Source organism: Typopeltis vanoorti, chromosome 24 (genome assembly GCF_054136105.1).
Source record: "Typopeltis vanoorti isolate ZY-2024b chromosome 24, IOZ_Tvanoo_1.0, whole genome shotgun sequence".
NCBI lineage: Eukaryota > Metazoa > Arthropoda > Arachnida > Uropygi > Thelyphonidae > Typopeltis > Typopeltis vanoorti.
In genome coordinates this window covers 7,975,377-7,994,328 of record NC_143572.1, presented here as the reverse complement: position 1 = coordinate 7,994,328, position 18,952 = coordinate 7,975,377, and the positions used below count along the sequence as shown (strand labels likewise).

The following is an 18,952-nucleotide window of genomic DNA, read 5'->3' as shown; positions in this document are numbered from 1 at the left end:
CATAATAATTCGCAATTCCACTGGTCACGTTGAATTTTCAGTTTATCAGAAACCAAGCTTTACTGGCAGATACGTATTGTGTGTTGCATAGTTATTAGCACTTCCGAAGGATAAGTAATTTTTTCATATTTTAGTCGATAATGTCAGGTTAACTTATTGTACTTTTTGTTTTAAATGGGTGTGTGATTGAGTTATTTAGTTTTTAAGTAAACCTTGCATTTATTTTGTAAATATGATATTATTGGTATGGCACCACTGTGTGGTAGAACAATAGCAGCAAAAGCCACTGTCGGCTGATTTGAATTTGCAGGATTTTTTGCAGTGCAGTGTGTGTGTGTGAAATGTATTTGTCACGAAAATTAAGATATGTGGAAGGAAATTGAAACTGGAGAGAGAGAGAGAGCATGTATTAAATGTTTCAAAAGTGAGTGCCTATTAGCTGACAAGAACAGAGCAAATGTTAATAGAGCAGACAGCATCAACAATAGGATGGAAAATGTCAGAATTAATGCTGAATGTTCAGCCATGGAAATAGAGGAGAATGAAATGGACATAAATAAAGAAATAACACACTTGAATGTTATCCTTCACAGGAGAAGTGTGAAATTGAAAAATTGCAGAAGCAGCAAGAAATTAGCAGGGCTGAGAAGAGAAAAAAAGCAGGTGGTTTGAAGTAATAATTAAGACTGAGCAAACAAACAAGGAAAAACAAGATAAGGAGAAAATTATGTATGGAGACTCAATGACCACGAGAGTACATAATGAAAGTGTAACAAAATCATGTTTCTCTGGTTCAAAAATATATGTATTAGTCATGCTATTTGGATGCAAAAAAGGTAAGGTGAAAGAACTGATTGTTTTGGTTGACTCAAATGATTTGAGAAGCAAGAATTATTCTATGAGGGAGGGTGTAAAGGAGTTGTTAGAAGAAGCAGAACTGAAGAGTGAGAAGGTGAAGATTGTAAATCTCCTGCCACGCTATAATAGAGACAAACTAAGGAGAGTGGGGTATTGGCAGCAAATGAATCAATATGTAGGGTATGGAAGGAATGATCTAGGATTTGTGGATCTGTGGTCTGTTGTTGACAGAAAGAAGAATTTGTATAATGTTGTCTGACTGCACCTAAATGGTTTTGGTGTTAGATGTCTAGAGAGAGAGAGAGAGCTTTGTTCACTGAGCATGCTGAAGCTCAAATTCAGGAAAACTTGCAGGTGAGTTTGTCTGAAGGCACCCAAGGCAAGTGAGTGTGAGAATGACCAAGTGCAGAATCTAGCCTCTTAAGCAAAAATATTGAATAGGGTAGTCATTTAAAGGAATGTTGCAGTTTCTATATACTAATGCAGAAATATCAGGAACAAGAGGGAGGATTTTTTGTCATTGGTTAGTGCAACCTTACCAAAAGTTATATACAGTATACCAAAAGACAATATACAGTAGGCCAGGGAGTTCCATGGATGATCTGGATGACATGCATCGACAAATTAGTACAACGAGTAAGATCACAAGGCAGGTAGGAAATGGAATTTATACACCTACTGAGAGAGAATTACTTGAGGCAGCATGTGATGGAGGGGACTAGGGGTGCGAGATTATTGGACCTAGTCATAGGATTAGAAGAGCTCGTCGAACAAACAAACAACATTAAAATGGATTCAAAGATATTTATTGATACTTTGCTTGAAATGGTCTGTAAATGGAAGACCATTTTCTGCGGTAGAGACAGTGGCCTTTGCAAAATCATAGACTCCATTAAAAAAAAAAAAAAAAAAAAAAGTGCTCAGCATTTCATTGCACCAGAAGAAAGTTTCAAACTTAGTCGATGAAAAAGCATCATATATTGTGAAACTTATTAGCAGAGCTCCAAGGCAGATTATTCTTGTTGAAAATAGGCATTGCATTGCATCTTGATGGATCTGTACTTGGCATTAATGTTCAGTTTATCAATGGAGACTATTTTCTTGTTCTTGTGGTGGATGACATCAACAAAATGGTTATATGGGTAGTTCGATTCAGTTATGACCGACAGTACAAGAAATATGGTAAAAGCTGTTGAAGATATGTCAACTGAAGAAAACAATAATGTTAATGAATTTGGTGAAATTCGATTTCAAAATGTTTCTTAATTAATTGTGCCATGCACATTATAGAACTTGCTGTAAAAGATATTTTACATAGTTGTATATGTGCAAAGACTATCTGAAGTGCAAAAATAATTTAAAATGCTGTATACACTTACTGTACTGACTCTTCTGAAAACAAATATCTATCATATGCCTCTTATAGATGTGGTTATTTGGTGGTGCTCAGTGTATGACATGACATTCTGTTATTATTTACTATTACTGTCAGCTGTTCCTGTTATTTTAAAAATCTTGTTAGCTGCACTTTATATCTCTGTAAAGAGATTGTTTTTACACGAGAGTTAAGTAATTTACACAAGAGTTCAATCCGATTTGTGTAAGGACTTTTAACTCTGTTTCTTTTAGAATCCAAAAAATTATTGACTATTCATTTAATGGAACTAAAACATTATATATATTTTAAATAAAATTACATATCTACAAAACTAATTGGATCCAAGGGCTACTAAAATAAGTCTACACTTTAGAGATCTCTTTTTTACTTAAAAAAATCATACACTCTCTGACTCATTCTATTACTAGGTTGTTTAACATATACTTAATCATGTCTACCAGACTAAACACCTTGTTTTCACAACAAAATGTTCGGCAGAGTCAGTTTCTTTATTATGCCCTTTCTAAAAATATCAAACTACCTCTTCACTTCCATGCAATCTTTTTTTTTCTTTTCTTCTCCTTTTTGCAAACACCTGCTCCAATCATCCTCTCTGCCTCATTAGAGTACTAATATTCTTACTTCACGCAATTCAATGTGACACAGAAATCACTAAGTGGGAGTTACATATAGAAATGGACTAAGGAGATTAAACATGAACTTTTTCAAATTACTTCAGCCCTTGGACCTGAAGACCATCAGATGTTTAAGAAGATGACAATGACATACAGAAGATAGTACTACTTCCTGTAGAAAGTTTTTCACTTGCTTACAAAAGTAAATTATACTTGACCAGAAATTATATTCTTTTTAATCGTTACCCAAGTGTAAGCAAACAAAGTTTGTACATTAACAGCTTACTTGTATATAGGATGTGAACTATACATCAATTGCCTTAGTCTCCCATAATGCAAAGGGAGACCAGGCAATACTTAGTCTAAGTATTGCCTTCCTTTTGGGAGACTAAGTATTGCCTTCCTTTTGAATGAGTATACTATTCAGACCAGTTTCGACTTTTACTGATGTCCCTTCAGCAGGAACTAGACTCAGGAAGATCCTAGATTGAATTAATGCAGAAGTAATATTTTTTCGCATACACAAGTAGTCAAAAAGTATACCTTATTATTACGTATTATGAGATACCAAGGCACCTGATGTGCAGTCAGCAGGCTCTATATACAAGTATCCTAGTCATGAAGATACTCACATATCGAGTTTGCTTACATTTGGATAATGGATTAAACAAGAATAATTTCTTGTCAAGTATATAATTTACATAATAACCAAGTAAAAAAACTTTCTACAGCTATCACTCATTTTAATAATAAGGTAATACAACTTTTGACTACTTGTATATGGGAAAAAATATGACTTGCATTAATTCAATATTGGTATTTTCCTAGGTCTGAAGAAACCTCAATAAAGATTGAAACCAGTCTTGGCAGTGACCCTTAATGCATAGTAATATACACATCTGAAAGGAAGTATGCTTTACATTATGGGAGACCAAAGCAATTGATTAAGTTAACATCCTCTCTATAGTAGCCTGTTCTTGAAGATACCTCCCATGCAAACTTTGTTTGCTTATACTTGGATAACGATTAAAAAAGAATATAATTTCTGGTCATGTATAATTTACTTTTGTAAGCAAGTGAAAAACTTTCTACAGGAAGTAGTGCCATCTTCTGTATGTCATTGTCATCTTCTTACACATGTGATGATCTTCAGGTCCAAGGTCTTGGAGGGCTGAAGTGGCTTGAAAAAGTTCATGTTTAATCTGCTTAGTTCATTTCTATATGTAACTCCCACCAACAATAGATTTACAACCTTTTGTTGGAGGGAGTCGCATAAAAAAAGTGCTTACCTTGAATATTCATGGCTTTTGACTTAATCTTTTAACTATTACTCTATCCACTGTTTAAGTAGAAATTATTATTATTATTATCCTAAGACCTCATGGAGTCAATGACTCATCTAGGAGGTCCCTTTGTCATACAAGTCAGTTCAATGACTCTGAGAGTGTGGTGTCTGCAGAGAATTTGAATGTGTTTAAGGCATGATACACACACTCTCAGGCAAGTCATTCCAATCATTCACAACTATGCATGCAAAAAACCAAAACCTGCTTCTCATTCCCTTGCTCACACCCTCATACAGCTTCTCTTGTTCTTCCCTGATCTCCCACCATCTTATGAAAAACCTCTTTGATCCTATAGCAATCCCCTTATCAACTTGCATGACTATTATATCAACCCTCTTCCTCCTATCCACTAGACTCATTAAATTGCATCTTCTCAATCTTTCCTCATATTCCACATTCCAGAGATCAGAAATTATCTTAGTCAATTGACTCTGGAATTTTCCAACATCTCTTCGTCCTTTTGAAAACTAGGTGACCAAATCTGTGCACAGTAGTCCCTATGTGGCCTAATCAAGGCCATATACAATGGAACAACCAGAATCTCCTTAATTCTATAAGTCAGTATCCTCTGCATTGTTCCCGAAATTCATTGTTTTCCTCACAATTTTGGCAATTTGTCCTTTAAATTTTAGGTCCTTATCCACTATCACTCCAAGATTTCTTGTTTCCACCTCCTAAAGCAATATATCCCCACAAGAGTTAATTCTACATCCCATCTTTGTTTCCCAAATTTTAAAACCTTACATTTTGCAATATTGAACTGTCATCCCCACTTCCATGCCCATTCACCGAATCTATTCAAGTCTTCTTGTAAGGTTAGAACATCTGCTCTACTCCTTGTTAACATTAACATATAGGTTAAATATTGGGGAAGATTTGGATGGGGATTTGGATAATAGGTTAAAACAGACCCCCGAGCCACTACTAGTGAATTTCCTCTTCTGGGATATTGCTTCACCATACACAAATTACTGATACCTATCAGATAGCCAATCTCCAGCACAGTCGAAGAAAATGTTTGATATCTAGCCTCATCTGCTCTAGTTTCATTATCAACTTCTCATGCAGTAATCTATCAAAAGCCTTTGCAAAATCTAAGTATACTACTGTGTACCCATCTCCTTTGTTTAATGAAGCCATCACCTTATTGTAATAATTAATAAATTACTAAAACATGTCTCTTTAGCAAATCCATGCTGCCCATCGAAGAAAATATCACTGTTGCCAACCTAATTCTGGATCCTGGTTCTCACCAGCCTCTCCAAAACATTAACCATGACAACTGACAGATAGATATAAAATAATATCTTTGAGAGTGAGTTTTTGTCATATCACCCTGAGTGATACTTTTCCTGTAATATCCATTCTGTATTTTGGTTTCCATATACCCTATCATGAGCATCACAGTGGAAACCTTTATAAGCGTTTTTCACTGAAGGTGAGTCAGTGAGTGATCAGAGTTTTTCATCCTACAAAACACAGATTGCATAGATTATTATTATTTCATTACACCTCCAAGAAGTCAGAAGACTCACTGAGGGAGGACATCTACTCTACAACTGTCTCTACCACCACACTGAACCTATCGTCATCTACATCAATGCTATCTACTGCCTGTCACCGCCACTAGTATTTTTTGTTAGTAAATTGCATGTTCTGAAGGGCTGATTTGTCTGTGGGATGAAAATGCATAATGAAAAACCCAAGTTTCCAGGAGAAAATTCCCTACCACCTCTGTATGAGATCGGCTAACTCAACTTCAATTGAAAAAAATCCATCTAAAGATTCCTTCTGTCATGACAAGAATCGCACTTAGGCCTTTTCCAATCGAACGGTGCAATGTACCGCCATTCTTCCAATTGTGCTACGGAGGCACTCTATATATAAATATGAACGTTTGTCCTAAGAAAGTGCTAAGTCCAACTTTGTCTCCCAAACTGTAATTGCAGTGACTGCCTTTCTATCCCTAAAGTTTGTAAATTGCATGTTCTGAAGGGCTGATTTGTCTGTGGAATGAAAAACCCAAATTTCCAGGAGAAAATTCCCTACCACCCTGTATGAGATCGGCTAACTCACCGTCAATTGAAAGAAATCCATCTAAAGATTCCTTCTGTCATGACAAGAATCGCACTTAGACCTTTTTCAATTGAAGGGCGCAATGTACTGCCATTCTTCCAATTGTGCTACGGAGGCACTCTACATATAAATATGAACGTTTGTCCTAAGAAAGTGCTAAGTCCAACTTTGTCTCCCAAACTGTAATTGCAGTGACTGCCTTTCTATCCCTAAAGTTTGGGAAATTGTTATCCTCAACTGTATCAGATAGTTTTTATTTTTATTAGCCAATAGTATGGTAGAATGGTTCTAACACACAGAGATTATTCTAACACGAGACTGCATGTATAAACAGGCTCTAATGTAACATGTATTGTACTGTTTATTTTGTTCATATTTCATCACTGTTGTTCCTCACTTACACTAATGGTGTCTTGTGATATATGAGATTTAAATATTTCCCCAATAAACAGTTTATGCTGTGGTATTTGTGTGATTTTATAATTTTTACAAACATACAGAATTCCATAATAGAAACCTTCATTATGAAAAAGATTGAAACACCAGAAATGAATAAAATCATAAAATACCAGAATTGATTAGCCCCTCAGTTCTGAAATCATGAATTTTGATTTATTAATGCTTGAGAAGTATAGCAACACTACACATAATAGGTTGTTAATGTTTCAAACAGTTCAGGTTTCACTATAATGCACTTTGTAATGGTGTGAAAAAATGCATTATAGTACATTTATTACAATTTTGAAAAGTAATTATGTTGATACATTTTACATTAATATTATTTACTGCTTTAGAGCAGTGTATTAGAATTAAAGTGGAACACGTTTCAAAGCACTACAAAACCTTCCTTAGCATTCTGCATTTCAGATCATTCCAAAAAGTTCTGGAACAGTCTTGTTCATATTTATCGCATTGAAATATCTAGCCTCAGTACAGTATTGCAGCAGTTAATTGTTTGGACTGCATTACAGTGAAACCTGTAACATTAATGTTCCTCAAAGTAGTCTCAGTTAGTACTTAATATTTTTGGCACACATTAACACTATTTGAGATATTGCTATATATTAAGGACCTATATGTGGCAGTTGTAGACATAAATGACTTGGGGAAAAAAGATTGATGATAGAGACTTGAAGTTGTTGTGGCAGGTAAAGGATAATAGCATTGTTGCCCAGATATGACAATAGTGAATTCAGAAGAAGAGCAGAGATAATGAATAGCAAGATGGTGGAGTTGTGTGAGGCAAAGGATAGGGGAGGGGTTCGGTTTGTGAATCTCGAGTGAATTTGAAGGAAAGTTGAAATGGCTTAAAGTTGATGGATTGCACTTAAATGAGTTTGCTGGGCATTTAGAAAGGCTATTGTTTGCAGAGACAGCATAGAATCAAGAGTTTAGTCGATTGGTAGAACATCTGCTACTAATGGCTCACTCAAAAAGTTAAGCAAGTTTGAACACGGTTAGTAGTTAAAAGAGAGTCAATCATTTGATGCTGTTGGCACACACGCTCCCTCGATGAGTTTTTGGACTCCCTAGAGGTGTCACATGATAATAATAATAAATAATAGCTAATATACTTGTGAAGCAGGATGCAACAGCTAACTGCAGATCATCCTGTATTTTGTATGACAGGGGGAAGACGGATACGATGTTGGAGATGTAGTTGTGGCAGCACAAGGTGATGGAATGCATGAAGATGAGAATGAGATGAATATGAATGTCCATCAGGAAGGGAGTGGTCAGACCAAAGAGAGGTGTGATCTAGCTGCGAGAATGGTGTTAGTAGAATGGCTTCTAGCACACATGGATTGTTATGTTTGTATACAAATGTAAGGAGTGTTCAAAATAAGAGAGCTGAGTTTGTTGCATTGATTGTCAGTATGCCCAAATATAATTGATATATGAAATGTGGTTGTCTGAGGATAATGTGATATTTTCTGGAAGAATAGAAAGGTGAAAAGAGGAGAGCGGAATGCTGTTAATGATTGCAGTAGAATTGTGTCCGCACCTTATTATGTCAAAACCTTATAAAGAAAATAATAGCTGAGGATGATGGATTCAGAAATGGAAAAAAGGAAAAGCACTGGATGTGCATTAAACCTTAGAATTATATGTAAAAGTTAAATTGCTATGCACAAACTGATTTACCTTTGCTTTATAGATTTTGAAAAAGCATATAGGGATTACCATTGCTTTTTATAATCTTAGAAAACATTCATTTTATAGTATGTTAGAAAACAAATCAAAATAATCTGAATATTTGCCATGTTACTAGTAGAACTTGTATTGTGACACTAATTAAATCTTGGTACTTATTCCTTCAAAATGATATTTGATTGTTTACCTTACCAGTTTTAGATATTAAATATAATTGGTGGGGATCTTTTTGAAGCATCCTATATTTTGAAATTATAATTAAATAAGTTAAAACTAAAAATTAAGTAAAACTTAAAACATTCAGATCAGAAATCCTTTTGAAAAACTCACATTTCATTTTTGGAGAACATTTTCTCACCATTAAAAAAACATTCTTGTTTTCAGTATGTATTTTGATAACTTATAAGTGAACTTACAGTTTGAAAGATTTGATTTGCATTTGTTAGACTGTAGAATATCATCAGCATTTGTTACTAAAACATGACCTACTACCTCAGTCATATATGTTGCATCTTTCCATCACTGGAATACCAATTGAAAAAAAAATCAACTTATGAACTTCATTTAATTTCTCAAATGAACTTCATTTAATCTCAAATTAAGTTCATCAAATTGTGAACTTAATTTGAGAATACATTTAAATTAAGAAAATAGTTTCTTGTAGTAAAGCTTTTTATCTTCTGCTGCAGACTATCCATAATTACTAGTTATGGTGTCACATTAGTTTATTTTTAAATCAAAGTCTCCTTTTATTTTATAAACAGTATGTGGTTTTCAGTGTACTCTATTTTGTATTGAACCATCACTTCATATTACTTAATATTCTGCAGATTTATTAATAATGCATAAAATGTTTTGTAGTTGCACACCATCAGCAGTTGTCGTTAAAGCCTCAGCAACCACCACAACCACGCTTATTATGTGTAGCTATCATTGGAGTACCGAATGTGGGAAAATCAACACTTATAAACAGTCTCTTAGGATGGAAGGTAATTTTCATAGTTATTCCGTTTTGAACACTATTACAGTTTTATAATAAGCTTTATATCCAATAATTCCAATGAATTTGCACCACTGAAACAAGTTTTGGAGAGTTTTTGTTGAGTGAACTATTTTGCAGTGTAAGTTTGTAAGTACAAAAGACGTGATGTCTTTGGGAATGAAAATGATCAGCTAAGTGAGTGTCATACAACTTGAGGTCAACAGAAATTATAATCCCCTCCCTTGGTGCTGCACCTACATGTGTACAATTCCAGCTGGATCTTTTTCTCTGCTGGAACACAAACTACTCAAAAACTGGAGGAAAAATGCCAAAATAGTAAAGAAGTGTAGATCATTGACTATGTGTATATAAAGCATGCTAGTGCAGAAACCAAGTGCTGCCAACAGCTGTTGTGGGAACCAAAATACAAAAAAAAACCGCATAATAAACTTGTGTGCCCCATGCAGCCGATGGCAAATTTCAATCAACCTTCCATACCTACTTCACAAATATATTTGACTTGCAATATCCTCAGCGGTTCCAACCTCAGCAGTCTTCATTTCTATCCAGTTTTCAAAACATCACTTTCTTTTCCTGACAGAAACTCAAATTTCAGCTGCCTTAAGCACTGCTCACTTCATCTCTCCAGATTACACACTCTTTGACTTCATTTATTATTATTATTATTATTATTATTAACATCTGACCTCCATGGTTGTCAGAGACTCATCATATTGTTCAGAGGTGCAAAGGTTTCTCAGATGCTAGAGAGTATCCAATTTAGAATCTTCTTTCTTTTTTTTTTTTTTTTTGAACATCTTTGGCTAAAAATCTCTATCTCATTGTGTCAAGTTCATATGCTTCTCTCTTTCTTTCCTAATGCCACCAATTATTCTGGTAGGTTTTTGATTTCCTCTTTTTAAATGTTAATCTTTTCAGTCCATCTTTCCTAATAGTGAGGTCATCTCCTTGTAGATTTCATTATTCACAATATCAGCTGGCTTTCCTCTAAGTGTACAGATCAAACAGGTAGAGATGCTGAGACACTCTATCACTATCTATCCTACACAAATAATTGCTATAATGCCATATTAATTGTTCTGGCATGCTGGATTAATTGGACCTATGGTCCTTTATCTCTTTGTCAGATCTGCAAAGAAATTATTTGGATTAATGATGATTATTGAGCTTTTGCTTATCCATTTTGGTATTTTGGCAATACTATTTTTTTTTTTTTAAATAATAATAAAAAACTTGACCTGTTCGGTGCAGTTTTTTGGGAAGTTTGTCCCGTGATTGTTTGTTGTAGTCAACTGCTAGGTAGTAGACCATAATGGACTTGGGATATTATTGTGCTTTTAGCTTGCCCATTTCAGTCTTCTCCCAGTGAGTGTTAAAAACTTACCTGTTCGGTTATGGTTATGGGATGTTTGTTTTTTTCCAGGGGATGCTCACTGAAGTCACTTTGGATTAATGAGTTAGGATGGATAGTGGCATTTTCAAAGAATTTTGCAGCTCTTTCACGTAGGAAAGTTTTGATATCAGGAATACTAGCTTCTTGGTGAAGCTGAATGTTTCTTACAAACCATGGTACTGTACATTGATCACTATTCATAAACATTTGTTTTAGATGATCTGTACTTTGTTGATTGAATCCAATGTGTGACTCCAGGCAGGTGGAGCCATACATATGTCAAGGCTAGCTTAATCACCATGTTGTATAAGATTAGTTTAAATTCAGTGCTATGTCAGTTGAGTAACAGGTATAACTGTCCTATTGCCCTATTCGCTTTTGAGCTGAAATTATCAACATGAGTTGTGAAGCAAAGCCCTATATCCAGTGGTAAGTGCAGTGCCAGATTTACGTATAAGCTAAAAAAAGCTACAGCTTAGGGCCTCACAATCTGCCAGGGCCTCAAATAAAAAAACAAAAAGACCAGCTGTAATTTGTAAGGGGGCCTCTGGGTTTTGTATAGCTTAGGGCCTCAGCAAGTCTAAATCCAGCCCTGGGTAAGTGTTGCCATTAAATGAGCATGCCAAATATGACTACTTTGCCCTCCAGAGACACTTGTGAATAGCACTGCTATGTTTTGCAATGTATGTATGCTTACTAGAATACCAAACAATCCTAACCACCTTCCAAACATCCTAGATACCATTACTAGTGATCAATTTAAACACAGTGTGTATGTTGTATACCTTCTAGGTAATGCAGTGTTGCTCTCCCACAGAGCAACCCTCACACAACTGCTCTCATCCGTATGTTGTTTAGCATATGAACATTCGAATTGGGATTATCTTTGTAACTTCTGTGCCTCTTTCCCTTGGTTGAATTACTGTTTTTGGTTCACCAGCCCATACATGCACTGAACATATTACTGATGTAATTCATATTTTTATAGAAACATTTATTCTCCATTGCACTGTAAGTTTCTGCCTTCTATCCGAGTCTTGGTTCTCCAAAAGTGTTCCAAAGCTATACAAAAGAAGAACCAGACATACCATAACCGCCTTTCATCCATATCTGCTTTACTTCTTATATTACATCAAGGTCAAAAACAGCTACAAAATAACTATGAACATATCCAAGGCTTAAAAATTTTGTGATGGCTCACCACTCAAATAGCTTACATGTCAGAAGATAGACTGTGTGTACTCTACCATGATCGCTTATTATATTTTAGTCATGTGTTTATTCCTGATTAATACTATAGCTAATTTTTAACCATAACTACCAATTTTGAATGGTATTACTATCTATGAAGAAAAGTTGCATACATTTTTTTTAAGTGATACTAGACCATTTATTTTTTATTAACCATATCGTTTTTCACTACATTTTCTTTTCTATATGTTGAATCACTTTTGTTGGACAAAAGCAAACAATTTCTTCATGGCTATTATAAGCAAATGTTGAAAACATTCAGTATAAAAAATTCTCAATAAAATAAAACCTAAGGGTTTTATTTTATCGAGATTTTGCCCTCATATGACTACATTAGTGGGTTTCTGAATTTTGATTGGCTCCAAAACATTGTCAGATGGGCAGGATCAGTGATGTTGCATGGCATGTCAGCAACTCAGAAAATAAGTAACCTCACTGTATACATGCTTTGTGCTTTCTAAATATAATGTGATTCGTGCATATTCTATCTTTTCTGTGGTCATATTCCATTACAATAAAATCAGTGATAATCAAGAAAAAGGCATTTGGTATTATTAATGTTCTTGTAAAAAGGCTTATACGTTGGTAACACATGACTATTAAATTATTTAAGGAATTTACAACGTATACTGGAATATTAATTAAAAGAAATTTTAATAAATACCTCCTATATTTCAGCAATGTCACATTGCTATCTTCATGGGAACATACAACTATGACATGTGTACTCAGGCACTACAAAAAAGCAAATGGGGCAATGGGGCAGAAACAAGAAACTGTTGTTGTTCCTAGAGTCCTAATGCCCCCCCCCCCAGCAGGCTATATTGGGTTGTCTTGGCTGTTGGGCTGATGTTCTCATGATGCAAGCTTCACAAATTTGGGGCAGTCTCATGCACCCAAATTTGTTGAGGTTTGGAAAGTTTTTTAGAGCTGAGGCTGATTCTATGAACAATCTTTCATATTTAAATTTGCTGCAGTGTATTAATGTGGCTTTCTTCCAACGTATTCTGTGGTGGGTATCCAGAGCATGGTCTGCAAGCCCAGAGTGGCTGTACTGGTGAAACCGGATGTAGTCTTTGTGTTCTGAAATCCTGACATTTGCTGTTTGGCCAAAGTAGGACCAGATAGGTCTAGGGGAAATGGTTGATCTTTGGTGGAGCAGATAAGGGATGCCAATTTTTTATATAGTTTATAACAAGAAGTCAAATCATATTTTTTTAAGATTTTAGTTATTTTTTCAGAGGTGCCTCGGATATAGGGAATGGTGATGGATTTAGTGTAATCTTTGTTATGAACGGGGGGGGGGGCTTGTGGTTAACTGGTTTTAATATTTTTTGGATTTTTTTTTGGGGGGGGGGTGTAGCCATTGGCTAAGAAATTATTAAGGACTTGGTTTAGTTCAGTGGTTAGGGCATTGTCATCTGAACAGATTAATTTTGCCCTGTTATATAGTGTTTTTTTTTTATAACCCCATATTGTTGTGAGGGGGGTGATTGCTGGTGAATGTATCTTTGCCTGTATGGGTGGGTTTTCTGTAAACAGAGAAAACTAAGGATCCATCAGGCTGGCGAGTGATTAGTGTGCCTAGGAAAGGAAGACTGTTGTTTTCCTCTTTTTCCAAGGTGAACTGGATTCTGGGGTGTTGGTTGTTTAAGTGTGTTAAGGAGTGGAGTGTATCTGAACCATGTGGCCAAATAGCGAACACATCATCAACGTAGTGAAGCCAAACAGTGGGTTTTTATGGGGCACAGTTTAAGGCTTTCTTTTCAAAAGTCTCCATAAAGAAGTTGGCCAGGGATGGGGGGAGTGGTGAACCCATGTCTGTCCCCTCTGTCTGTTTCTAGAATTTTCCTTCCCAAACGAAATAGCCTGAGTTCATTGTGAACTGAAATAGGGCTGAGATATCGGGGGGAAATTTGGCTTGGATGAGCTCTAAGATTTCCTTGAGTGGGACATTTGTGAATAGGGAGGAGACGTCAAAACTGATCATTGTGTCAGTATGTTGGAGTGAGAGGTTTTCTATACTGGCTTTGAAGTGGGCTGAGTTTTTTATGTGTGATGGTGTGTTACCAGCATAGTGTGTGAGCGCTTTGGCTAAATGTTTGGCTAATTTGTATGTGCGGGAATCAATGCCATCCACTATAGGATGTAATGGGACATTTTGTTTATGTATTTTTGGAAATCTATATATTCGGAAGGGGGGGGGTCTAGAATTAAAAGGTTTTAGTTTGTTGGTAACTTCCACAGGCCAAGAAGTGACCTTCTTAAGGAGCCTTTGGAGTGTTCTAATTTGGGAGCTGGTGTAATTATACTCAATAGGGAGGTAGGTAGCCCGATCTAACAATAAAGCATTAAGCTTACCTGTGTAGTCCGTTTGGTTGAGAACCACAGTGGCATTTCCCTTATCCGCTTTGGTGATTACTATTTCTTTGTTTTTCTTCATTTCTTGTAGAGCTTTATATTCACCTTTGGATATGTTGGTTTTTGGTGGTCTTGCTTTGGTGAGAACACCAGCTACATTCAGTCTGATATTGTTGGCGATATAGTTTGGAAGTTTGCGGATACCACGTTCTATCTGAATCATTATTGCTTCGGCTGGTATATTCTTAGGAGATATACAAAATTGTGGCCACGTGCCAGTGCGTTGTGTGCCTCAGGCTTCAAAGTAGCAGAAAAAAGGTTGACTACAGTGTTGAGTGGTTGTGGTTCAGAGGTAGAGTCCTTTTTCAAGTTTTCAAATTTTTTGATATGCTGACTTCATATCTTTTCAAATTCTTTTGCTGCCGAAGTGCAACGAGACATCGTAGAGAATCGTCCAAAGGTCGTGATTCAGCATGTCAGAAAGCTCCTCCTCTAGCGCCCGAATAGCTTTGTTTTTGTAGGCTAGGAGAACACAAGTTGCAGTAATTTGTTCTCGTCGTAAGGCGAAGCTAGCATGGTTATAAATCCTGAGAGCCTTCTGTGAAGAGAAACTGTGCTTTAATTTTACACAATTTGGGGTTACCTCATTATCCCGGCAGTGTTTTAGGAAGGTCAAACTTGATATCTTCAACTTCAATTTGTCGTATTGGTGGGCCTTGCATGCGACCACGACCTTTGGATGATTCTAGCACTGCTAATGTCACTTTCTGGTCAATACTGTCAAATGTCTTCTGAAAATCAACAAAGCAGGTATATATGGTTTTGTTTTTTCTCCTATCTTTCTCTGCTATTAATCGCATTGTCAAAATCTGTTGAATTGTGCTTCTATCTTTCCTAAAACCTGCTTGCTCATCTGCAAGGTATGCTTCCAATTGTGTTTGCAATCATTCTGTCAATATCATCATCATAACCTTACTAGGGTGACTCGTCAACACAATTGTTCTGTAATTTTTACATTCTGATGCTTATTTCCTTTCTTGTATAATGTTACTAATATCGATTTCACCCACTCCTCTGGCATTTTCTTTTCTTTCCATACCATATTACATAGTTGGTGCATTTCTGTAACCATAATTTTGCCACCATATTTAATCATTTCTCCGGTGATGTTATCATTACCAGGACTTTTGTTGAATTTTAGCCGCCCTATTGCTTTTTCTACCTCTCCTCTTAAAATGTCTACATCGTACTCATTACCTGGTGGTGATATCAGCTTAAATTCTTCAATAAGTTTCTCAATGTTATCTAATCTAGTTTTTCTTCATATAACTCACTATAGTATCTTGTCCTCTATTGTACAATTTTATTTTTATTCATCAATACTTTGCCTTTTTCATCTTTAATTGTGGTCCGTTTTGGTTGCCACCTGATATTAATGGTTCTAATCATTTTGTACACATCTCTAGTTTTATGCTCTCCATAGTGCTGTTCTAAATTATTGCATTGGGCTTCTAACCATTTCATCTTATCCATCCTGACTACTTTTTTCACCTCATTACACTTTCTTCTATACTGCTCCTCTATTTGTTCTGATGTATCCCTTCTTATCTTGAACATTCTCTTCTCCTGTTCTAACTTCAGTGTTTCTTGTCTAATCCACCTTCTCTTCTTCTGGAACTGTTTCTTCAACTGCATCTTCATTACCTCTTAGATTTGAATTTTCTTCTTTGTCCACGCTTTTAAGTTTCTCTTCTAACACTGTTCTGTACCTTCTTCCTATTTCTGCTTCACTTATTCTTGCTGTGTCTCTTCGTTTCTGATGATGGGGTTTATATATATTTTTTAATTTTAACCTGATGTTTGCAATCACTAAACTATGACCCGAGTCTATATCCACTCCTTGAAAAGTTCGGCACTGTTATCCATCTTCTTTTAGTCTTAATTATATCGATCATGTTCTTGGTTTTCCCATCATTTGATTGCCACGTCCATTTTTTACACTCCTTTTGCTGGAATCTTGTGTTAAAGATCTTGTGGTCAACAGCAAATTCTAACATTTTTTTTCACCTCGTTCATTTCTTTCTCCAAAACCATATTTTCCCATGACACTTTCCCAACCATCATTATCTATTCCGACTTTGGCATTCCAATCTCCTTCAATAATTAGTACATCTCTTGCTTTGATATTGTTTCTATTGTCTCTGTCAGATCTTTGTAGAATAAGTCAATATCTCATCTGTGCTGTCAGATGTGGAGGCATATCTGGACTATTGATATATTAAATGGTTTTGCTTGAAATCTTGCTACTATGATTTATTCATTGACTGGTTTGTAACCTAACAGTGCCTCTCTAGCTCTTTTGCTAAGAAGAAAACCAACTCCTGTTTTGCTTGGTGTCATGTCCTGACCATATGACTTTGCATCCATTTATCTCTCCTGATGATGTCCATCGCATCTCCATATTCCTACTGATAACAGTTCTGTTTCCTTTCGGTATCCCACTTTTCGATCCAACTCCAATTGCTCGATTGGTAATGTGGACCTTGTTCATCCAGGCGACCTCCAAGCTGGCATGTTTTATCTGTTGATCGTATAGGCATCAGATAACAAGCATGTTTTTTCTTTACGGTCAGAGCATCGACACTCATCTGACCGACCCTCCTCCTTTATCCAGGCTTAGGACTGGCATGAGACCCCTAAGGATCCCATGGTAACCATTTCCCTTTAGGGGGTCTCATGCCAGTCCCAAGCCTGAACAAATATTAGAGAAGAGTTGTTGAGCTTATACTTGACAACATAATCTCTCTCTCTCCAACACGGAAAGCAACGCTTTCTTCGATATGCCTGTATGAATATTCACTGCTGTTGATTAAATTTTCTGTTCATCCACCCTTTTCCCACTCCAAAATGGGAAACTGACGAACTTATTTGGTGATAGTGACTTCTCTGCATGATAATGCAGAGAAGTCACTACATCATGGATATCATGATGGCAAATTTGAGCAAGCTGACTAGCCCACCTTCTGTATTTCAGCAGAATTTGATACCGTGACATTCAGTTCATCTCCAATCACTGATACAGTGTATCACATGATGGAGTGTATTAAACAGGCTGCATCAGTTGCAATTTCTAAAATCTGTAGTTGGTTTCCATGATTTCCTAAGTCATAGTGGAATGAAGATTGCACAACATCCAAGGAAGCTCAGAAAAAAGTGTGGAGTATCTTCCACAGATATCTGACAATGACAAATCTCATTGCTTTCAAATGTGCTCAAGCCCAAGACACCTCTGACATCAGAGCCAGAAGGAATCCTGGATTCAATATACTAGGGGATAACCAAAAATAATCAAAATTATTATTAGTTTTTTTAAATTTATTAAAGTTTATGATACCACATTCTAGTTTTTTTCAAAGTACTCTCCATGTGAGTCAATGCACTTGTCCCAACTTTTTTCCCATTTCCGGAAACAGTTCCGAAACTGTTCAACTGGAATACTGTTGGCCTCCAGTGACTTTTCTTTCACTTCGTCCACATCAATGAATTCTGCCCTTTCATGGTTTTCTTTATCTGCGGGAATAAAAAAAAAAGTCACATGGAGAGAGATCGGGTGAGTAGGGAGGATGTGGAACAACTGCCATGTTGTTTTTTGTGAAGAACTCTTGGATGACTTCTTTCTTTTTAACTCTTCTGTTAAAATTTGCTGGCACAAATTCTTTGACAAATTCGTCTCTTCAGAAACTTGCTCAGTGGTCTTTCAACGATCTTCATTCATTGCCTGGCAAACCTTTTTGATGTTTCATAATTTTTGCTTGTCGAAGGTCAGCCAGATCGTGGTTGGTCTTCAACTGACATGTCCCTATTTTAGAAACAGGAAAACCACTTGTAAACCCGCATTTTACCTAAAGCATCATCCTTAAAAGCTTGCCAAAGCATAATAGTTTCAGCTGCAGTTTTACCCAAAAGAAAACAAAATTTTATGCACTCTCTGTTCCTTGTGGTCACCCATCACAAAATCGCCAAACTTGCTTGTAAGCATTAACAAAAAAGTAGTCAGGACAATGAACCAGTTCACACAGGATGATGCCACTTGCCAGACTGGCATAGAAAACTGCACACTGCCTATTGGCATCATCCATAACTAGAAAATGCATGCATGCCAAGTTCAGATTCCAGTTAATTTTCTGCAACAAGAGGAATCAACAGTAAAGAAGTCTGGGATGAAAAGGCAGATACATCACCTACTAATTTACCATCCTTGAACATAATGGATCCACATTTGCTAGCCCAACAGCCTCTGCCATCATACTCAGGGAGATTATTTGCTAAATCATTAGGAGTAATTCCTTCTCTCCCCCCCCCCCCAAGTTTATTGCTCAAAAAAAAAAAAAAATCCAAAGCAAAAAAACAACAGTAGGCCATTCATTGAAGAAGAAATGAAACCTGCTTTGTTTAAATGCCATCCAGCTGCTGTTGGATCAGATAACTTCCTTTATA

At 36.2% G+C, this 18,952-nt stretch overlaps 1 protein-coding gene across 2 annotated transcripts in view; it reads left to right on the top strand.

Moving 5' to 3' along the window:
• Positions 1–18,952, top strand: part of LOC150092910 (GTPase Era, mitochondrial) — a 178,329-nt gene that overhangs the window by 9,571 nt on the left and 149,806 nt on the right. For both annotated transcript variants that reach the window (XR_016550443.1, XM_090413965.1), the window contains exon 3: positions 9,309–9,436. Coding sequence is in view for 1 of the 2 variants with exons in the window: in XM_090413965.1 (XP_090270091.1) it covers positions 9,309–9,436 (128 nt within the window). In the remaining variant the exon portion in view is untranslated. The remainder of the gene's footprint in view (positions 1–9,308; positions 9,437–18,952) is intronic.